Source organism: Scomber scombrus, chromosome 22 (assembly GCF_963691925.1).
Source record: "Scomber scombrus chromosome 22, fScoSco1.1, whole genome shotgun sequence".
NCBI classification, from domain to species: Eukaryota; Metazoa; Chordata; class Actinopteri; order Scombriformes; family Scombridae; genus Scomber; species Scomber scombrus.
Genome location: NC_084991.1, coordinates 17,109,897 through 17,133,260, shown reverse-complemented (window position 1 = coordinate 17,133,260; position 23,364 = coordinate 17,109,897). Strand labels below are relative to the sequence as shown.

The 23,364-nt window shown below is 37.8% G+C and overlaps 2 protein-coding genes across 4 annotated transcripts; both read left to right on the top strand.

Moving 5' to 3' along the window:
• The first annotated feature begins 1,649 nt into the window (after positions 1 to 1,649).
• On the top strand, positions 1,650 to 12,323 carry si:dkey-159a18.1 (sortilin). Its single transcript, XM_062443655.1, has 21 exons — positions 1,650 to 1,966; positions 2,284 to 2,346; positions 2,708 to 2,784; positions 2,895 to 2,991; positions 3,713 to 3,880; positions 4,135 to 4,208; positions 4,482 to 4,528; positions 5,609 to 5,745; positions 6,030 to 6,113; positions 6,900 to 6,960; positions 8,561 to 8,713; positions 9,169 to 9,266; positions 9,370 to 9,469; positions 9,573 to 9,747; positions 9,906 to 10,099; positions 10,758 to 10,950; positions 11,137 to 11,253; positions 11,334 to 11,475; positions 11,572 to 11,678; positions 11,761 to 11,878; positions 11,998 to 12,323. The coding sequence occupies exons 1-21, from the start codon at positions 1,694 to 1,696 to the stop codon at positions 12,010 to 12,012; spliced, it is 2,493 nt and encodes an 830-aa protein (XP_062299639.1). The 5' UTR covers positions 1,650 to 1,693; the 3' UTR covers positions 12,013 to 12,323.
• A 1,201-nt stretch (positions 12,324 to 13,524) lies between these two features.
• On the top strand, positions 13,525 to 22,851 carry fam3c (FAM3 metabolism regulating signaling molecule C). 3 transcript variants are annotated; one of them, XM_062443812.1, is made up of 10 exons: positions 13,525 to 13,604; positions 14,104 to 14,162; positions 14,642 to 14,746; positions 14,988 to 15,014; positions 15,370 to 15,490; positions 16,364 to 16,422; positions 16,726 to 16,776; positions 16,873 to 16,957; positions 17,054 to 17,180; positions 18,980 to 22,851. In XM_062443812.1, the coding sequence occupies exons 2-10, from the start codon at positions 14,147 to 14,149 to the stop codon at positions 19,067 to 19,069; spliced, it is 681 nt and encodes a 226-aa protein (XP_062299796.1). In that variant the 5' UTR covers positions 13,525 to 13,604; positions 14,104 to 14,146; the 3' UTR covers positions 19,070 to 22,851. The 3 variants fall into 3 exon arrangements, with proteins under 3 accessions (XP_062299796.1, XP_062299793.1, XP_062299794.1); XM_062443809.1 differs by having other exon boundaries at positions 15,367 to 15,490; XM_062443810.1 differs by having other exon boundaries at positions 13,542 to 13,604; positions 14,109 to 14,162; positions 15,367 to 15,490.
• Positions 22,852 to 23,364: the final 513 nt, after the last annotated feature.

The window sequence follows — 23,364 nt, the reverse complement described above, 5'->3', positions numbered from 1 at the left end:
ATTATCACAGAATTTCACCAATAAGGAACATTTATGTCTCATTTAGCTTTTTTTTTTTTTTTTTTTTTAATTTTTTATGGTGTGGTCACAAGTTTTTCAGGACTAAAACAAAGCAAACGGAAAGTGCACTTACAGGGCCTCAGTCAGATGATTTAAATACATGTGCAAAACACATCTTTAACACAGCCTAATCAGCTGAACTATCTACTCTGAATCATCCTTGTCAGTAACTGAATCAGTAACTTTTAGCAATGATGACTGTACGGTCAGCTTTCTTACAGTACAGTGAGTCACTGTGAAAACCAATAAATAATCATGATGTGATGATTCTATAACACATCTGGTTGAATTATTAACCCAATTAACAGTTCCAGGGAGTGTGTCAGCTACTTGAAAGCCTATTCACTAGCGGTGTTTCAAATGAAAGTGGTAAGATCTGTACATATATACTCCCAAACAGCAATAGTCATCATCAAAGTTGAGTCATCACACGGGCAAACCTTTTAATGTTTTGACATGCTCACCCACTTCAACTTCTTGGCTAATTTGACATCTTCTTATTATGTTTGTGGTTTTCCTTCTTTCTCTAAACATTATATACATCGTATAACCAGTAGAATAGAATTGCATACTTAAGTCTTTTTCTTTTGTACTTTTATGTATCCTACGTATTGTTCCAGAAATTAAACATCTGGACAAAATTAAAATAGAAATGTAAAGTATCAACATGAAGGACAAAGAAACTTTATTTCCAGTTAAAAATACAAAAACAGACATCTAAGGCAAGTCTCTTTTGAAGTGGTATTCTCTTCACCCCCTCTACACAGTAAGGAAGATAATTAAAATGTTTTGTGTGACTTTAAAAACAATCTAACATAGTACATATTATTATGGTACTTATATCCAACTAACTGTGAAAGTAAAGTAATATAAAGTAAAGTAAAAGTAATTCTGTTTATGTTGTGCTTGATCACTGTTACAATCCATATCACCATCTGTTGAGCACTACGATGTGATACATGTTCAATTTACTTTAAGGCATTGCCTTGAAAGAAACAGAAACTCTACTGTAGTGATAATAACCGTATTTGTATTCGTGCGTAAAAGCGCATAATCCTTGGGCACTGTGGCACCAGAGAATGGGATTTTCACCCTGCTTGCACCACTGTAAAACATGTCGTCCTCTTGTGTTCATTGGCCCCTACTACAAATGAAATCAGAGAAAAAAACAGTGTTCTGCTATGCTGCATTTAAGTCTGTTCCTACTTTCAGAAATTACGAGAACTTCCGACACTACGCATGTTTTCTTCGTGGTCGTAAATCCTACATTCTTGTTGCACTTGAACGCATCGTATGCATCTATGAATAGCCTATATCACAATAAAATAAGCCGTCCTGAATACCACATTTTCCTCTCTTGCATTGGTTGCAGGTGGCCACAGGTGCGTTTCCATCAAATAGACTTGAAATGCAGATCTCCCAGCTGCCCCGGTCACCTGGATGCGGGCAGAAACACCTGTTGGCAAAGGACGCACCACTTCACACAGCACTTTTTATGTTAATGACCCGTTCAAGCACTTCCCACCCCCACTTACCTTTAGAGCGCAGCACAAATAACCAAGTCAGTATCGGCAAGCATCACGGTCACTGATACTCATATTTACAGAGTGGTTCCACTTTTTTGGCGTTGGATATGATCTGGAGATTTGTGGTCCTCAGTGGGGTGTGCGTCCTTCTTCACTGTTCTGAAGTGCTGGGAAGAGATGTTAAAAGCAGCGAAAGAAGGACGGTGACTTTTAGCCGGACTCAGCAGGATGATAGCCAGGGCCAAGTGCGCACACGCTCCAGGAGGGACACAAGCACTTCCTCAGGCGCTTTTAAGCCTTCTCACGGTCCCCCCTTCACCTCCTGCCGGCTCTCCCTGACCCCATCCGAGCACAAGGTTCTGGATGACAATACACATGAGGTGAGGTGTGTTTGAGTATGTGAATTGTATAGTGAATTAACAGGAAAATGTCCATCAAACAACATCAATCTGACCTTTTGAATCTTGCATTCGTGACTTTTAACATGAAACATTTATTTTCTAATGCAGGATAAAACAGTATAAAGTAATTGTGTTAGAAATAAGTTGAATTTATAGCATCAAACATGCTTTCGGCCTGATTATGAGACCATTCAACCATAATAAGGAAATGAAAAGTAGGGTAACAGGTGGGGATTATTTTCGTATGACTTGATAGTTGATGTGGTCATATGTGTGTCTCTTTCTCTCTACTAAAGACAGGTTTTAATGGTGATGATGGCTCCTATGTAATTCTCACATGGGTGGGCGATGGTACAGGAGTGAGTATCATAGTACAGTACAGCACCCATCAGATCATCCTCATCCACACAATATGGTTTCTGCTAGTTTCTTTTGATTTAATGTCTGACTCGGAAATATGCACACCAAAAGAAAAGTTCAGACTTGAGGCATAGCATGCAATTTCATTATTTCAATTTCACATTTTAGACATAAAATGATTTTAATTTGCTTTTTAAAGTATGCTTTTGATTAAAAAAAAATAGATTCATTTCTAAACATTCTTCCTGAAGATACTTTCATGTTCAGAAAAATACTGAAGTGTTTCTTCAATTGACATCACAACTCTTTTAGTTCCTTATTCCACACATGGTGGCTTAACCACATTGTTGCACTTCCTAGGTAATCCTAGTGCTGTCCACAATTAGTGCTCCGATTGATTCTTTCTTTGATGGAGGCTCCTCACGACTTTACAGAAGGTGAGTTAGTATCTGAAAAGAAACTGCAGTGTGACATTAACAGCACATCCAGCCCACTCTGTGCAGGACTCATAAAATCTACGCCTAACGTTTCTTTCCTTTCTCATTAGTACGGATTATGGGAAGTCCTTCCATGACATCTCCCACCGCATCAATAACACCTTCATAAAGGAGGAGTTTGGAGTCAGCGTGGGACCAGGGAGCTCTGTAAGTTTATGGTTTGGCATCCTTAGACGAGATGAGACGCCAGGCTTTCTTTTTTATGAGTGTGTGTTATAAGTGAACGGTTACAGTTATGGCTGGGGAACTGTGCAGCATGTTCTTACACAAGGAGAAGTGTGTGATGTTGCCTCACAAAAGTGTGTGAAGACATCGTACATATTGCTCAGTTGTTCAACAGTTCAGCAGTCAAACCACTTTTTCGCTTGACCTCGCAGTGTCATTTATTCATAGACATACATATAAACATACTTTCGCACCAGTACCAGCATCATGTAGTGAAATCTTATATAGCAGAGATGAAATCTCATTAGTTATCTCATTAGTATAATTGTTGCACATTTCAATTTCAGCTCAGATTGAGCAGAACGTAAGGATGATAATTACAAACATTTAGATTTGTCTTCCTTCTTTTCTGTTTAAATCTTTTTCTACTTAATTTCCACTTTCAGACATGCATATTTGCAAACTTTTGGACACTAATGTTTAGGGCAAAATCAGTGTTACAAAATATGAAATATACAGGTTAATTTCTGTCACCAGGTGTTACACATGGATACAAACAAAATCTCCCTCCAAAAACACATGTTGCTCCTTTATTAGCAGCATTTCTTTAATCTAAATATTCCTTAATTTGATTGTGATTTTGATGTTTTTTTAGTTTAATTCATTTTAATGTGTTCTCAACTTGATTTTTAATTGATTTCAGGTAATTCTGACAGCAGACACACCAGTGGTAGACCATCCAGGAGGGATCATTTTCACCTCCACAGATGCCGGCGCGACCTTTAAATTCATCCAGCTGCCATTCCACCTAGCTCAACCAATCACATACCACTTCCTCAACCCTGACTACCTCGTGGCCCTCAGCATTGATGTGAGTCACACAGCTGACCGCTTCTTCTCTTTTTCTTTTATTATTCAACTCCCTGCACATCTTTTTGACTGTTTATTCTGCTTTTTAAGGACTCTCACAGCAGGCTCCCTTGCCTTGGGTAATATTCTGGGCTACAAATTGTACTCAGATACGCATTTACATGACAGCACGTACCTAACATGTGCCTGCGCTGAAACAAACGCCAAGCACACACCTTAAAGTAAAGGTAAACAGTCCCCTGTTCCTTTTTGCAGGGCAGTCTGTGGCTTTCTCTGGACTTTGGCGCCAAGTGGACAAAAGTTCATGATGGAGTGCATTCTTTCTCATGGTGAGAATACACAGGAAACAAAACCAAACATAAACCCAGTGTGCCTAAAGGAAACCAGATGTTTTTTTTTGTTTTTGTTTTTTTTACAAATGAACTGTAGACTCTGCAAATACATCATGACACCATATCGTAATTTTACTGAAATGTGAGGCCCATTTCTTTGAATATTATATAATGTATGATATGCAGAAAATTGTGTTCCTGGAGAAGAAAGAAGTGAGAACTGTATATGTAGAAATGTTTGTTGTAATCTCTTTAACTTCTTTCCATTAGGGGGGGTGGCATTAATTTGTTCTTCAGCTGCAGTAAAATAGACACAGGTGAGAGGCCGCACAAAATGCATTTTCAAGGTAGAAGACCTTAAAAAAGTAGACACTTGTCACCAGGCAATTTTTTTTATTTTTTATTTTTTTAAATCTGGTCGAGCTATTTACAGCTTTTGTACAACAAGTTCTTCAAATCCTAGTCAAATGCTTTGTTGAATGTTATGCAAGACACATCTCATAAAACTCCTACATTAAAATGAAATCTAACCTACTTTAATCTTATTCAAAACACCATTAAAAATGATCATGGTTGTTTGCAGTTAATTTTGTATCTTTTTGTCCCTCTTAAGAAACATTATTTATAGCAAGCCGTCATTAAAACAATTAACAAACAAACATAAAAAAAACAGTAGGAGACACTAAAAAGTGTGATTAAAGTACACACAATGCAAGGAAAGTAACGAAAGGATAGGAGAAATGACAGGCTGTGTAGGAAACTGAGATGAAATTGTAAAGTTTGTTATTGCACATGGAATAAACAATAATTAGACATTGCTGTTCCTAATTTTCAGAAACCTGTATGTCTGAGAGGGGAGCAGAGGGTGGTCTGGATCTACTTAAATGGATTTTGTTTTCCATGTAGTTTGTTGATTTAAAATGCTGCTGCTCCTCATGCCATTTTATACATAGTTATCCCAATGCCCAATTCTTGCCCTTTAAAAATGGTTTGTGAGATTAAAAGGAATATCTATAAGTCAGTAGCCATGTCTTTGATTTTGGAAAGGATCAGCCTGAGTAGGCTTGTTAACCACAAGCTCATGTGATGACCCATTTTCATGAAGCAGACTACCAACAGCTGTTACCTGTGATTTTAAAAATGTGTCTCCATTTAAACAGTAGTGGGGACAGGAACAAGCAAGCCTACAAAGAGCTACAAAGAGAAATGTGATGCTTAGACAGGAAATCAAGATTAGTTTCAGACGAGATGTCGGGCTGAAATCAAATCAAATCAGAGAAAAAACATACAAATAAGATCTTTTGTTCTTTCAATGTACTTTTTGACTTAAGTGTCATATATTTTCTATGAAGCACAGTAATATTCATGTCACTGAGTCTTGCTTGTTGTCGCTGTAGTTGAAGCAGAGGAGAGGGGAGATTTACAGCTGAAGAGGACGCAGGATTTGGGGAAGACGTTCACCACAATCCATGAGGACATCTACAGTTTTGGCTACATTGGAACCTTTCTCTTCTTCTCTGTGATGGAAGATATGGTGAGATGTCACACAAAGCGTCCTCTTCGCACACACACACACACACACACACACACACACACACACACACACACCCACACACACACACACACACACACACACACACACCCACACACACACACACATACACATATAAAACAGCTCCCAAGATAAAAATGACATTTTGCACCAAAATGACACTCATACTTTGAGATGAGAACTTGATGCAATAGCAACACAATGCTTATACTGTTCATAAATTAGTGACTGAGTATTCATGAGGTGATGTATTATTTTGCTCCCAGAGAGCCCCCCGAGTCATGTACTTCTCATCGGACCAAGGAGACACCTTCAGTAAAGCACTGCTACCTTCTGCCTCCACTGAGCAGGTGAGGAAGAGACATTATTTTTGTAGTAGTTTTAGTTTTGGACATCATGTCTATTGGTTATAATAACAAAATTAAGCCTAGGAAATCTATAATATGACATTTTTGGTAGCGACTGAAATGTGTACCTAGTGTAGAGTACTGACAACTGTCAAGTTCTGAAATCTGGCAACAAAGCTTTGTCTTAATTACTTACTTCTTGATGAGAAAGCTTCTTCTTTCACTCAAATTTCTGTCAATTTTAGACGATTTTATCTTGGCAAAGTTCTCTGCAGGTATTTGTGTTTAGACATTTAACCGTTGAGAACTTTTCTTCAATAAACAAACCCCCACACATGTATGGAAAATGTTCAAAGGATACTCAGTCCTATGACAGGAAAGATACAGATGTTAATGTTATTATCTTCTTTGTCACATGGTTATTTCACATTTTGAGTGAGACTCAGGGGTTTGGAAAGCTTTAAACTCTTCAACCAAGTACTTCAGTTACAGAAACACATATTTCGTGTTTGTTAAGACACTTAAATGGCGACATTTCCTTTTTCAACACCAACTGAACACACATTTGGTCTGGCAAAACACCCACCCACGCACTTAAAGCCACACAAACACACTTTCACACCCACAACATCTTGCTGACAGCACAAACAGTACGTACTCTCTCTCACGATGATTAGACAAGGTTTATAGCAAAGATTAAATTAGTCATCACAAAGTTTTTCCTTTTATCTCAAATTCAGATTTTCTCACCCACATGTGCTCACTTGATATATGTTTGTGTGTTTGCAGTTTTACTCCATCCTGGATGGAGATGAGGATATGCTCTTCATGCATGTGGACAATCCAGGAGGTAACAAACCAAAACACAAAAATAGTTTATCCCACTCCCTTAGTCTATATTTTCCCCTCAGGGGATACACACACACAAGCACGCACATACACAAAAAAACTAATTTAAAAAACATGCTTGACACACATTCACAAATATCCACATGTTATGAGCACAACATGACTGAATTTATAGCTCCCTCAGCCCCTTTGTTGTAATGGAAAAGCTCAACGGTAAAGGCTGGACTGGTTTCGCAAGTTCTCTGTGTTGCTGACAAATCATTCCATCATGCTCAGTGTGTGTTTGTGCATGTAAGTACAGCTGCCTTCTCTTTGTTCTCTTCTTTCTCTACTTTTCTCTTCCTCCCTCCACTTTATGGTCTCATTCCCATTCTCTTTCCCATTAACGTCCTTTTCTGTTTCTTCTCACGTTATAATAGTCTTTTCTTTTTTCTGACTGGTGCTCCAGTTAGTCCTGTAAAAGTAAGGCAATGGGACTTTTGTACTGCTTAGATAAATAGGGGAGATATGGGGTAGAGGGGCTTTATCTTTTGTTGGCTAGAGGGAGGGAGATTTAGGTTACACTGCAAAAGCTGACAAACATATTTTAAGATCAGGGTGTAACACAATCATGCACACACAAACAGACACACTCAAACCATCACCTTCCTAAGCTGAGCTTGTCCTTCATGACTTTACCTAAAACATGTGTGAGCCTTATACAGTTAACAGATGGATAAGATGGACTGCTATGTTGATTTTTAAAGGTCAGCACAGCATCATCGCCTGTTCCAAGTTAAATAGTTTAAAGTGCTACACATACAGGGCTGTAGCAGTAAAACCAAGAAAATCAAGAATTCATCACTACTTTCTATTTGAGAAAACTACAGTGAACAAAAGGTTATCAAGAACTTCTACTCTACAATTTTACAACTTGTCCAAGTGAATTGGCCTGATTTGTTTGAGTTGTAGAGGTGCAATTAATGATTATTTTCATTGTCAAATAATGCGTTATTTTCCCCATTAATCGATTGGTAGAGTGCTCTTTAGAATGTCCGAGAATGGTGAAAAATTTTAATCACTGTATGTGTCATCCTCAAATGTCTTCTTTTATTCCAACCATTGACTATAAATGAATATGGACGTTTGCATCTCCACTTCTTACTAATGTGCTTTAGCACATTAATAAAGCAGAAAATAATAAACAAGTTTGAATCAGAGAATTTTGACATAAAAAAATTAAAAAACAAATCTCAAAACTATGCTTTTTATTTGAATAGTTGGCAATTAATTTTCTCTTGATCAACAAATCAATGAATCGGCTGATCATTGCAGCTCTACGCGAATCACAAATAAAACCTCTGACACTTAGTAAGAAAACAACAAAAACATTTTTTTTAAAAGGAACCTGGATGAGTAACTACATCCTCTTGGCATCAGAAAGCAAGAGAAATGAAACCTCAGTTTTGAAAAACCTAAAATGACATCATCATCTGGACTGTGAGCTAATTCAGAAATTATACTAAGTTTTCAGTTATTGTAGCACTGATGTATTGATGATAAAACACAGCGAGAGACCAACATTCTCCCCTCTTTCTTCCTGTTACCTTGTTTTATTCCAGACACCTACTTTGGAACCATGTACACATCAGATGACCGTGGTATTTTGTTCTCCAAATCACTGGAGCGCCACCTGTTTGATGGGCATAGGAAGAGCGATTTCACCAACATCACTTCACTGAGAGGAGTCTACCTCACTAACAAACTAGACGAGGGTAGGGCTTTCCACTGGTGTGTTCTGCCATTCATATATTTGAATATTTTCACACATTGAACATGTTTTGGCACATTTTTATCAGATGCATTTGACGTATTTGACGTTTTTATTTTATTTATTTTATTTTCTATACAATTGGGACTGGCACATGCCAAAGTGGTCTTTGACAAGAATCCCAGGTGCTCCTTTATAAATGTTTCTTATCATTTCACTGATGTGTTTTTAAATGTTTTTGGACATCAATGGAGCTATGTAGCACAGAGAAATAGCTATATAGTGTAAGACTTAACTTACATAGACAACACTTAGTAGGACTAATTGATTGATTTTTGTTAACAATAGGAAAAACATATGTATAATATGTGTCTAAATAGACACCTTGCCCTTTACTTAATTAAAGTTACAGGATAAGGATAACATGAATCATGGCTTTAACATTGTTTTTTTTTGCAGATGGACGAATAAGATCTGTGATTTCCTTTAATAGAGGAGGGACGTGGAGGCAACTGAACAAACCTGAGAATGTAGAATGTGGAGAGAAAGTAAAAAATGTGTGTCACATTTAGAGACAAAATTGGCATTGGTCATTAGTATTACATTCTTCAAGTTAGTCAGTGTTCACTAAATCATTTTTATGTGTGCGTTTTTCATCAGTGCAACCTTCATATTCATGGGGAACACAGTCGCAACAACCACATCATTCCCATGCTTCCTCTATCTGAGCCAACTGCTATCGGTCTGGTTATCGCCCATGGTAATTATATACATTTTATAGTGCAAGACCTCTTATTGCACAGGACAAATTAGGTCAAAATTTAAACACATGGCATATTCTCCACTCCTCTCTTCTCCTCCAGGTACTGTGGGTGACTCTCTGTCATCGTCGCAGAACCCAGATGTGTTTGTTTCCTCAGATGGGGGTTATAACTGGAGGGGAACTCTGAGAGGTCCTCACCACTACAGCATTTTGGACTCTGGGGGTCTCATTGTGGCTGTTGAGGCACAGCGTGAAGGACAAGTCAAGACTATCAAGTACTGAACAGATATTTTTACTTCATACAGAATAAAACAGTTACATTAATTGGCAATATGGACAATTCTGTGATTAGTATTAAGAGCAGTACTGTTCTTTAAATAAATTGTTCTGTGCTATCCACTACTTGATATATCCTGTCATTTCTTGTCACCAGGTTCTCCACAGATGAGGGCCGTTGCTGGAAGTCCTACAACTTTACTGAGCAGCCCTTATTCTTCGCAGGTCTGGCATCTGAGCCGGCCACAAAGGCTATGAATGTCAGTGTGTGGGGCTTCAGGCCTGAGGAAGATGGCCAGCCCATGTGGGTGGCCATCACCATTGACTTCCAGAGCCTCATTACCAGAGAGTGTGAGTCAAGATGCTATAATGCTGTCTACTAACTTGCGAGTTTTCTCCAGAGAGGTTGAGTCTTACAGCAGATTTACAGGTTTACACAATCTTAACAACCCATGACTAAAGAACTTGTAACACATTGTTGCAATGTTCCTCTTTTTTCATTTCTACTGTATTTTTACAAAATGGCATGCTTTGGAAATATAAGACAGCCAACAAAAAGGCATCCCTTTCATCAAACTACGTCATATTTGGACTCTTTGCTCCTCTGCATATATTACTTGACTTTTCTTCTTTCATTTGCCTAAAACTAATTTCTTAACCAGCTTCTTATCATCAGTTATGGGACCTGCCTTCAGAATCTGATGATAGTACATGTTGCAGGTTTACAAGTGATATTGTTTTGTGTTTGTTGTAGGGATCCTTTTTGTGAAATGACAAATTTGACAGTGTTAAGTGTTAAGAACATGGATTTAGTATCACCTCCTAGCAGGGCTGAAGAGTTAGTGTCAGGTACTTCTTGAAAGATTGTGTGAAGAACAGAAACTGTTAGCAGCCATGCCCTTAATTATGCATAACTTTAAGCTTTAATCAAATTTAAACAAGCGAGTTACATAAAAATGTTCAAAGACAGGTAAAGAATACTCTGATCCGTCATCATGTGATTCCTCAGGTAATGACCAGGACTATGAAGAGTGGTTGGCCCACTCAACAGATGGAAGAGACTCGGAGACAGACGACTGTGTCCTGGGTGTCAAGGAGACTTACAGGAGGCTAAAGAAACAATCTGTATGCAGAAATGGTCGCGGCTATGTGGTGAGGAAGAAACAAAGCCCCTGTCTGTGCACCAGAGAGGATTATATATGGTTAGTGTTATGGTTAGTTGTTTGTGACATGCTTTTGTTTGTGAACTGCACAGATACCATCTGAAACTGTAAAACCTGGCCTCTTAACATCAGATTATTCAGAGCACAAACTTGCATGGAGACATGTTTTTGTCTTTGCAACTAAGATAGCATCGATAAGATTCCCTTTTCTGTCCTTCTCAACAGTGACTATGGTTATTATCGTCACGTGAACACTTCAGAGTGTGTGAGACAACCCAGCACTGCAAATAAAACCTTGGAGATCTGTCTGAACGGAGAGGAGGATGAGCTTCTGACAACAGGGTAATGGTCACTTCTTTTTTAAAATGAACAGACATACCGTACATCCTGTACATGCTCTCACACTTCTCACTCTCTTGTAGATACCGTAAAGTCCCAAGTGATAGGTGTGAGGGGGGATTCACTCCACAGCTGGCAGAACAGACAGTCATCAGACCCTGTGGTGTTAAACCCAGTCCTGGTCCACCTGCCAGATCTAAGTCTCCAGTCCACTTTGACACACCGGTAAATTAGTTTGCCAGTCTAATCTGTGTGTCTTTACCTTCAATTGTTCATGCTCAAGGTCTTAGGAATGTAATAGCTGCTGTATGTATTTTCCAGCGAGAGAGGCTGGTGTTGATACTGGTATGTGCAGGAGCTGGAGTCATCGTCCTGATAGCTATCGTTTCTGCTGTCTTTGCTGTCAGAAGAACAGTTTATAGAGACAGGTGAGCTAGACACACACCTGTAATAAATGTACAACTTTTTGCACCATATGAGCTGACCATTGTTTCATGTTGCCCTCTGCAGGACACCGGTGTATCGTTTCTCCAACCTCCAGATTCAGGATGATGACAACTGCATGACAGCTGATCTCGAAAGCGGCACCAGCAGCAATGGCACGGCCTGTCTGCAGGACTCAGACGATGTAAGAGTAATTTGTATTCAGATCATATTATAACTTCTTTTGTATTGTAGTTTATAAAATCTTTCACATGGTGTGATTTCCACATGTACGCATGACACTTTTGTGTCTTTTTTTGACAGGATCTTATTGGATGACCCACACACTTTAGATTGAAACCAGAACTGTGCTGAAAAGGCTGCCAGTCATGTTTTTTGGACCTTATATTTTAATGGGAGGACCCTCCATGTCAGGTTATGTGGTTTTGAATGACATGCATGAAATGGTTAAATGTCTTTATTTATTGAACTAACTTCATTTGATTGCATTAATTTGTTCAGTTTTTGATTTGTACAGTTTTTTATTTTTATTTTAATAGAGTAAGGCAGTGAATTCTTCCTTGATTTTATTGTTTCGCATCACATTTTTACTTCTGTTTAATGTGAAAAAAAACATGACCATCCTGAAAATGTGCATTTGTAAAATAAATAAATAAACAAATACTGTCGCCTATTATTTATGCACGTTCAGTTTTTAAAATATTCCCTGACAGATTAAACAACAATAAACCTTTGCTTTGAAGCTTTTGTCCATCAGATGTCACTGGTGGCGCTGTAACGTCTCTCATCTGCTTCAAATTGAGCAGCAGAAGAAGAAAGAGTAGGAAGCAGAATGTCAGGGACAAAGATAGATAGAGTTGACAGATATCTCACTCTCAAAAGAAAATCTGCACAGTACTTTGATTACACAACCATCTCCTGTTATTACGTTTCAAAATGTTGTTGTTTATTAAAAAAAAACATTTTGCTGTCTTTTTTTTTTTTTTTTTTAAGATTCTTCTTTATTGAGTTTAAACAAACAGAACAACATACAATGCCCCCGCCCCAGACAGCTGTACAGCACATCAAAGGAAAATAAATACATAATAAAAATAAACAATAAAAAATAAAAAATACAAATAATAAAACTTATAATCATAATAATACATTTTGACAATACTTGAGTAATATTAAATAACAATAATAAAGAAAAAAATGAAAGGTCCACGTCCATGGTCCACGTCCATGTCATGTGTGTCCCATGATTGGGGTTATGACTCATGACCTCTCATAAATTATGAGAGGTCTTCCACTCAGACAGGAGCCTTCCAGTTAGAAGTTTTTCAAGTCCGCTGGTAAATAATCCAGGAAATGTGACCATACATTCATGAACAACTCATCTTTTCCCTTACAACAGGACCAGACCTTTAGGGGGGCTCAGCTCCTAATGAGAATTTGAGATACAATGCCCTGCAAGTGTTCAAACCCCCTGCTAACTTACACATTTCAGTGGATAACGTAAATTACAACAGGAAATATTAATACATAGTAGAGTGGTCTACCATAATGTATGATAATAATGGTAAATATAGTTAATGAACCCTGAGGGAAAAACAATAATAATGACAGAACTATCCAAAGTACATTCGACCTGTTATAATAAAACCATTTGAACCTGTAGCATAAGTGTTTTTCCCATCTCTAATAGACAGGCTCACAAAATAATTACATTTGTATAAATAACTAAGCTAAACTAAATTAGACTAAACTAAACCAAAGGCCTGCCCGCTAGTCCGTCCTGGGTTTCTTCGACAGAGTGGCACCTCTCGCTGTGTGTTCCTCCATTAATCAGTTCTTCTGTCATTACTCGTGTCACTAACATTTTAAGCCACTTTACGCCACCACAAGGATTTGTAGATATCGTTTAACAGGTAAGCAAGGTATGAAAATGTATCCGGGGGATTTATTTTAATGCTACACACAAATATTAGCATTTATCGCTTTGCTTTTGCTTGAGTTGTTATGTCGGTGTCAGTTAGCAAAGCCTTTGGCAGAGAAGAGGGTGTTAACGCAGCAGACAAAACAACATAGCGTTAATTTTATTACATTAAACTCTAAATATAGAAAGTGTAGCTTCCAAGCTGTGCACCGCATACACTCATCTTACGTTGTGCAAATGCATCATGTGGCGTAATGCCGTGTAATAACTCATTCAATTAAGCTACAGTGACGTTAATTTTTTAAAACATCCGACAAACTCTCAGCTGGTAGCTAGTGGGCAAGTAGCTGTGACAAAGTTAAAGCTCAAGTTAACTAAGCTCATCCTCACTTACGCCGCCTTAGCCACTGTGCACCATACCTCTACTATCTGCAGACACACACATATACATCAATTGTAAACTCATAAAAATGTGTCGTGTGTTTGATCAGTGCAGGTTGTTAGCAGTGGAGAAGTGGCAGGGGGCTCGCCAAGATGGTCAGGGCTGGTGGTAAGTGTGTCATTGCTATAGTGTTGCATTTAGGTTAAGTGTTAATAATTTGTAAGATCATGAGGAATCTTTATGTGTTGTTTAATATAATCCAAATTAGTGCCTGACGATATCGTCAAGCGATATTATCGGCTGATATTGGCCTATCACAGATGTATCGGTGTTTATGCCGTCCTATATCAACTCCTCCTGAACTCACACTCACTCACACACACACGCATTTTATGTATATTTAATCATTTTTTCCTAATTCAAGTTTAACATACACATACTAAATTCCCATTGAAGTTTACAGTTTACAGTGTCATTTTTTGTATATATAACATTATAGGTTGATATATTGGTATCGTAATGGCCCCAGAAATGCAGTGTTGGTTGGGTTTGTAATTCAAAGGGTATTAATGACTGCATTATTTCATATGGTTGAACTGGCCTGTTCACTTTCATAAATTTATTTCTTTCATTTTCTACTTTTTCAGGTATCTTGAAGTTAGCTGCACTCATCTTTGCCTTCCTCCTGGCTGTCTTTTTGGCTTTCCAGCTGCTGGAGATAAACATGGATTTTAAACTTAGCAATGTGATTGGTGAGTACTATCAAGATGAAACTCATACATTACAGCCTCAGAGGATACTTTTTAGCAGCTGTAAAAAGGAAATGAAACAATATGGCTTGTAAAGGAGGAAACAAGACATCTCTTTGTATTGAGTATTTTATAAGTTAAAGGGTATTTTGTGGTAATGACACATACACTTGCCTTTTTGGGGCCTGAAGGTTGCGTTCACATTACAGAAACTTAACACCCTGTTTTTTGTTTTTCTTTGTAGCTAAATCAGTGCCAGAGAATGAAGACTGTAAGTACGGTCAATTTACTAATATTTAATCTCATTGTGTTTTCTCAATGACTGATCTATTTTGATGCCGCTCCCTTTTTTTTTATCTGTCAATACAAGATAACACTTGAATGGTAATAACAAGCTTGTTTTTAGTAATATGCAGCTAGAGTAATAGAAAAGCAGTGGACAGCAAGTGGTGTGTGTTAATCTAAACTAGCCTGGAATTTGATGTTTGAGTTTAAATTAAACAGTAGCTTTTTGTTTTGTGTCTGCACCTGTCTGTGTGTGTTTTGGCGTATGTGGTTAGGCTAGATTTTACCAGATCGTGCTACCTTTGCCTTGATGTGTAAATTGAGTTTTCTCTTCACAGCAGCTAAGCCAGTCAGGCACAAGTGTGGCCTTTCCAAGGCATGTCCTGTTGGACACTTTGCCTTCAAGATGACGAGTGGAGCAGCCAGTGTGGTGGGACCCAGAATCTGCTTGGAGGACAAACTGTAAGAAAAGTGACATCTTCAAACCTAAAGAAACACTTCTTATACTGTTTAATGTTTTGGGCTCACTGTTTTACAGTAGACCTAACTGTATCCAGTAAAGGGGACACAATTTAGCAAAACATGATGTTACTACACCCACCTGTCATGTAAACATGTTTATTATAGACAATTTTTGACTAGGGCTGTAACTATTGATTATTTCCTTTTAGTGATTCATCTGTCTCTATAAAATGTCTGAAAATAAGAAAAGTGTTGTTAAATTATTTCCTTCAGTCCATGGTGAGGTCTTGAAAGGTTTCGTTTTAACCGATCAACAGTTCAAAACCCAAAGAAATTCAGTTTAATGTCATGTATGACGCATAAAAAATGAAACTTCCTCACATTTGAGAAGCTGCAACCAGCAACTTTTTAGTGTTTTTCCTTTAAAAGTGACTAAAATGATTAGTTTATCGACATAATTGCTGCATAATTTTCTGTTGATGGACTAATTTATTCATCACTGCAGCTCTGTTTTTTAAATTGTTTCATTAGAAAAATAATCTCAGTTAGTTTTACTATTGAAAGTCGTATCTCTAATGAGAATAATCAGTAGTTGCAAAACTAGCTTATTTGTTCGACATTATGACACATTTCCTAATTGTTTAAACAGTAATCTCCTGTGTCAGTACTCTTGGCTGTAGAAACATTTGATAAAAGTGGGAAAATGACGGAACACCTCCATCCAAGTCCAGGAACTTTTGACTTTGATGTCTATTATTTGCCAGCTGTTTTACATCATTGGGAGGGAGTGTCCTTCTCTCTAATCCTTGTGCTTTTACATATCAAAGTATCCATACAGGCTCCACTCTCATTGTTACCTTTGCTTCCTTTTAGACTAATGAGCGGTGTGAAGAACAATGTTGGGAGAGGAATCAACATCGCCCTGGTTAATGGTAACTTCATCCATTAGGGTTCAACACTTTAAATTGAAATAAATCCACAATGGAGCAGCTGCTGATAGTAACACAATACTGCAGCATTGTTACACTACTGTCACAATGAATGGATCAGTCTAGAAAAAGGATAAGGCTTTGCATAGCAGACACATTTTGGCTCTACTCCAAAGTGACATTTTATATCATATTATTTCATTATCTGTAAAACAGGTTTGTTCCTATCATAAATCAAAACCAACATGAGTCATTCCTAGTGGTAAATCTATAATAAACCAACAATAACAATCTTTTCCCCCACAGGGAGAACAGGGGAACTTAACAGGACACAATTCTATGATATGTGGGCAGGAGGTGGGTATACTTCAGAAGCCTCTTTGTTTTTAATTAAGAAACACAGTGTTAACCATGTGTAACCCATGTGTAATGACTTACTGTATCACCCTGTAGAGGTGGCTCCTTTAATTAAATTCCTGAATGAAATTGAAGAGGGGACAGTCGTGATGATGGCCTCATTTGATGATCCCTCGACAAAGTAAGGACATTCTCACAGTGGAGTCATCTCTGAATTTGCTTCAGTTGTTGTCGGTGTGGCCATAAAATGATATCTTATCATCTTTTTGTTCTGTAGACTCAATGATGAAGCCAGGAAGCTAATTGCTGATTTGGGTAGCACAGCTATCAGTAATCTGGGTTTCCGGGATAACTGGATCTTTGTAGGTGGCAAAGGCATCAAGACCAAGAGTCCATTTGAGCAGGTAATATGACCATAAAGTCCCATGTTTATATCTGTTATACCATATTTACCAAGTGATGAGGAAAACATCAGCAACAACAGTCTCCATGTCTTTATACAAATGTGAACATTTAAATTGAAAGTTCATACTTGATTATAAGATTTTAATGTTTTCTGACATTTTATAGAATAAACAACTAATTGATTAATTGAGAAAATTGCCTGAAAGCGTTTACATCTAATCTGTTTGGTCAACTCAAAGGAATTATGGTGTAGTTGATGCCATTTTAGCAAATCACAAAAACAACTCTCTTCCTTTTGATTCATTTGTAATAAGATAGATAGATAGATAGATAGATAGATAGATAGATAGATAGATAGATAGATAGATAGATAGATAGATAGATAGATAGAGCTTTATTGTCATTGTTTAAGACAATGAAAAAGAAGAACCCTCTAAGTACACGTGTAACAAAATAAAATAAAGTAATAAAAGGGCAGATAAACATTGATTCAAGACATTAGACTGGTACATAAAATACATGAAGTACAAGGTATATTAAAGTACTGGGCTTGTGCTCCAGTTATTACACACTGGGGGTACGTGTAGTGCACTAAAAAGTATATTAAAGTACTGGGCTCACTCCAGTTATTGCACCTTGGGGGTGAGTGGATAAAGGTTGACACAGCATTGTTTAGTGGTGCCACAGCTCTGGGAAAGAAACTGTTTTTCCTCCTAGAAGTTAGAGCTGACATGTTTCTATATCTCCTTCCAGACAGCAAAAGGTTGAAAAGGTGGGATGGATGTTTAATGGTACTGTGAGCCCACTGCAGCATTGTGAGGTGTAGATTTAGTCCAAGTCCGGTAGTTGGGTCTCGATGATATCCTGTGCCGTGTTCACTATCTACTGGAGAGATTTTCTGTCGGCCTGATTACAGTTGGCATACCACACTGTCATGCCGTATGTCAGCATGCTCTCAATAGCACCATGATAAAAGTTCACAAGCAGTTTTTGGGTGAGAGTAGTTCTCTTTAATATCCTCAATAGTAGACGTGCTGCTGGGATTCCCCTACTATCACAGAGTTGTTGGTGATCCAGGTGAGCGCCTCTGTATCTCCAAACATGTGACCTTTTCCACTGCATCTTTATTCATGAGGAGTGCGGTGTGTTCACCCTTTTCTGCTTACCCATAGTCAGTGATCACTTCCTTGTGTTTTGTGTAATCTTTAAGCTAGGGCTGGGCGATATGGACAGAATCTAATATCACAATATTTTTGACCAAATAGCTCAATATTGATACTGCGACAATATTGTAGGGATGACTTTTGACACTTTCTAAAATGTTAATTACACAATGAGATTTTTGATAAATAATCCTCAGTAGTGTGGATATCATGATTAAGGCAAAGCAAATAATAGAACAGCTAGAACAGTCTGGTGAGTTCAGAAAATTATATTATTTAACTTTTTGTGCAGACTTTAAAAACAGGAAGACAACCAATTACCATTTTACAATATCATAAATCTAAGACACTATCTAGTCTCATATCATAATACGATATAACCTAATTTAACCTCTGTGTATACCTGTGCTATCTTGTCATAGCAATAAACAGCCCAACTTTGTTCAAGGTAGTTTTTGGGAAGTATAATCTATTTCTATCATAAACGTTTCATCTGCAAAATTTACAAAAAGGTCGCGCCCTGCCTCTTGGGCTTGTCCGACCAGGATACTGTATCCATTGTTTTAGATTAAAAAGGAATGTTATCTGATTTCATATTAAATGTGGGTGTGTGTTTGTTGTGTTCACTTCCTCAGCATATAAAGAACAGTGCAGACACCAACAAATTTGAAGGATGGCCCGAGGTGCTGGAGATGGAAGGCTGCGTTCCCCAGAGACAGGACTGATCGGAGCTGTTGCTGTAATTGTCGACTCCCCCATCACTTCTCGTCCCGCCCGTCCACCTCATCCTCCTCGTCCTCCTGACATTCCTGTCCTCATGAGACTTGTTACTGTTACTGTTGCACTTGTTTGGGCTGAGAAAGTTCTTTGTCCAGTTCTCATCTCCAAGCCTTTTATTCAAATATGCCCACCAGCATAACATTGTCACCGCCGTTTCTTTAGTCTGCCCTGAGCAGTAAAGTGAAGTTTGGACATTGCACTTCCCCTCCTTTTTGGATACCGTTACATAGTTATATGATATGGATTATGTAGATGGACATACATGTCATAGCCAAGACTTTTGGTCCTGTACCAGATCTGCATCGCCTCCTGTACCCTGCCTTAATCCCATTGTCCTTTTCCCACTTTTGTTTTATTTTTAATTTTTTTTAATCAACATGACCTTGTGTTTCTGTTTGTTCCATTCAGAGTTCCATTTATTTTGAGAAGATTATTATTAACAGGGTCTGAATATATTTCTTTGCATTATTCTTTAACCAAATGAACCAAATTCACTGTGAAACGTGTAAATACTTGTTTAGATGAGGGTCTAGATTTGAAAGATCCTATTTAATGAATGATAATATAATTTCTTAAAATAAATTGTGTTGTTAGAAATGTGTGTGTATGTGTGCGTGTGTCTGGATTAAAAGACTTGTTACATGTAGCAGTGGAAAGCGCTTATTTATTTTAAGTTTATTCACTGCTGATACTTATTAACATCATTGTGTTCACTCAGCATTCAGCATCAGTCTCAACCTCGATGTTAATCATTACTATGTTAACCTTGCCATCTAGCAACCACTTTAAAACAAAGAATAGGCTGTTTGTTCCCTCACTTCAGACTGTTGTAGCTGATTAACTGAAAGAAAACCCACTAATATGTACACACTTGTGTTATCCACTCATCTAGATTTAAGATTTTATATTAACCACATGTGAATTTCTGTAGAAGTCCTTAAATAGCAGTAACTATATTGCTCTTCTACTTAAAAAGGGAGGCAGAAAATCTAAACAGTGAAGTCATTAATATGGTCTGATTATAAAATAGCCTTCTAAATATTATCATTAGATATTATGTGTTTTGATATGTTGAAGTTAAAGTTGTAAGTTTCTTATTTCTTTATATTTCATATCATAAACTAACACAATTTGTGCAACAGAAAAAATAGCTGTAGACCATAGATCATCATTCACATTTCAAGGAGTATTTCGTAGAGATGTCAAACACAATCTGCACCCTGGATCATATTAACCCTTCTCATTCTGGTTGTTTTTATATTCTCTATTTATATTGTCTCTTTAGGTGCGCAACATTATTGTGCAGGAAAAGTATCATTTGTGGCAACCGCTGCTGTTACAGAATTACTGTTTTTGATCTGACAGGCAGGTGGCAGTATTGCCTCATGTAAGTCGGCCTGTGTGTCCTGTGGTTTGTAGCATCTTCAGTATAAGTTGCCTTCATAGCTGTGCTTTAGTAATATATTACTATAAGTGGCCTGTGTCATTCTACTTTTGACCATAATCATCCTGTTGTGCTTTGTCTGAGATTTTATCAGCAGTAATTAGCATAAGTGAGACCTGTTTTGAAGAAAAAAAGAATTAGGTTAAAATTGATTTTTACCCATTGCACAAAACAAACAAGAGATTCAAGAACAATTCTCAAAATGGTTGCTGGCATGAAGAGAGAGTCAATGTGTGAGATTTGTGGCTTGTGTGTGTATTTAATACTGTGTTTGAACATTTGGCTTTTGTTGTGTTTCTGTGTGTATACAGTATGTATGTTTTTTCACTGGTGTGCTGCTGTAGATTCTGTAAAAGGATTACCTTGACCTAAGTTTTCCATCTTCCTACTCATAGTATATTGACATTGTGACACCTCAGCCTCTCTCTATCTGCGCTCTCAAACAGCATGGTATTTCAACCATTCTGACATGTACTTTCACTATAATTTTCTTCTATTAGTCACTCTTGTAAACACTCTCACACGCATTTGTGTATACACTGACTCAAGCTTTTATGTTTTGCACATGACTCCTCAAGGTTTGTCCCTCTGCCAGTGCAGTGACCTTCTGAGTTCCCCTCAACCCCCTCAACACAGAGCTATTCCTTATTCTCAGTAAATGAAAAAATCACTGTGGTGCTCTTCGTCTGATATTATCTGAGTTCCATGCATGCCATCCCTTTGACATTTTATATCCCATGTGTGTTTATGTAAGGGGGAGCATTTGTTTGACAGCAGCTCCAGTATCTATGGTATATTTTCTTTTCTCCATGTGACCTGTTATGTGAGCTTCGCATATCAATGTGCTGTTGTTTATCTTCATGCAGTTCAAGATGTATGTGCTTGTGTGCGTGATACCTTCAAAAGTGTATGTTCGTCGGTGTTCGTGTAGGCTGAGCCTCCTCTGAGCTCCCATGTTTCTGCACTGAGTGATGAGGTGTAGGAGTGAACCGTCTCCAGCTCGCCTTATATAAGACACGCTATATGATGCATTATGTATGAACATAGAATGTATCCCATGGTATAAACCTCTAATGATGAGATATCTCCTGGGAGCCTTGGGGCAAAGCTCTATAAACACAGGACTATGAGGATATCATGCTCTCACGAAATGATTTTTTGCATAGAACAACATCCAAAGTCTCTTTTTTTTCTTTCTGAGTTTTTTCTTTCTCCCCCTCTGCATGCTTCCCAAAATAAATCTGTCCACCAAACAAAGGTGCATGCCTCTCAAAGAAACTCTGAAGAGCTCAACTTTTCTCATTGCCCCATTGTGACCCCTGACCTCTGAACTCAGGCCTTTGACCTGCTGACCAAATCATTCTCATGCTTCTGTTTGCTCCGAAACAAGCTTCAAAACAACTCTTCGCTCCCTTATTTATCATGAAGCCTTTGTTGAAAATGCATTTTCTATCAACCTTTTTTCTACTAATTCTGTAACTAAAACACACTTTCACGGCTTTAATTACACAGCAAGCTGACTGTGTCTCTCATAGTGAATGTAAACACTTATTAATGACCATGTCTTTAGTGTTTAATACAAAAGAGGCACTTTATCTGTCTCTGAACTCAAAGTAATGTACATAATTCAGATAACTGAAATCTATCATATATCATGCACATCACAACCTCTGGTGTCCAGAAGCTGTATTACAACAATCTATGCTCATATAGCAGTATTTTTGCAATATAGTTTATGGCCAGCAGTGGCAGCACTGAGCATATTGCTGCTTCCTACTTCACTAGCTTTATACAGCAACATCAGTTTATTCATCATACTGAACACGAACCAGCCAGTGCAAAAAGTCTTATAATGTCTTTTGTGGCTCTTAAATCTGACAAAATAAACTTTAGTGTTTGGGCTTGGAGGCTACATATTTATAACAGAAAGGCTGTGGCATTAGATTGATGATGTGTAGTTTGAAATGTGTACAAGGCAGGTAGGGTCTAAAAAATTGCTGTCAAGTTGCATTATTGGCATTATAGGATTCAGGATTTTTGGAGCTTTGCCCACACCATAGGGGCCGCAAGTCAGGATACCTTGTTCTCTGCTGCATTGATTTTTTTTGTTTTTTAAGCAGCGATGATCAATATTCTTATATTCCACATAACTACTTGTGTGAAAGGGGTTTACTTGAATCCACAGAGAATTATCACCTGACTCTGTAGTCCCACTCCCCTCCATAGTATCTAGCATCTTTTAACTCATTGTCTGGGTTTTACGGGTGTTTTTTAGCCACAGCCTGCAGCTGTTTTCAGCCACACAAAAACAAAGCAACCAGCATAGCACAAAATTTCAGAAAGACAAAGACAGCAAGTAGTTGGTGAACATAGTGGAGCATTTAACAGCTATAGGGCCGCATATGGGGCAAGTAAAAGTTTGTGGAGATACAAAAAAAAAAAGCTAAAAGGAGATAGGACTTACGTATACCAAGTAGCCCAAAAAACAACTGAATGTTAAAGTTGCTCTGTATCTGCTGGATGTGTAAATAAGGAACTGTTAACCATATAAACTTCAAGGGTTATATGTGGCTTGTTTACAATGCCACCGAGTTACTGCATGTTTAAGCATGTTTCTTGTGAGTCCCCCAACTTTATACTAAATCTCTGGAGTGCTCCTTTAATGTAAATATTTCCCTTCACCGGAGAAAGTTACGTTTTTGGTCACTTTACACCCACATGTCAGTGATTTTCATTCGTCTGATAAGTGCCTCTGCTGCTTTACAAACTGTTATTTGCGCGTTCCTATATTGTCTG

Bases quoted from the DNA above. Each gene is read 5' to 3' on its own strand.
- si:dkey-159a18.1 (XM_062443655.1), top strand. From the start codon at position 1,694: ATGATCTGGAGATTTGTGGTCCTCAGTGGGGTGTGCGTCCTTCTTCAC. The intron at 2,785-2,894 runs GTGAGTTAGTAT...CTTTCTCATTAG, and splicing joins TCCTCACGACTTTACAGAAG to TACGGATTATGGGAAGTCCT. The intron at 4,209-4,481 runs GTGAGAATACAC...TCTTTCCATTAG, and splicing joins GGAGTGCATTCTTTCTCATG to GGGGGGTGGCATTAATTTGT.
- fam3c (XM_062443809.1), top strand. The intron at 15,015-15,366 runs GTAAGTACGGTC...TTCTCTTCACAG, and splicing joins AGTGCCAGAGAATGAAGACT to CAGCTAAGCCAGTCAGGCAC. The intron at 15,491-16,363 runs GTAAGAAAAGTG...GCTTCCTTTTAG, and splicing joins ATCTGCTTGGAGGACAAACT to ACTAATGAGCGGTGTGAAGA.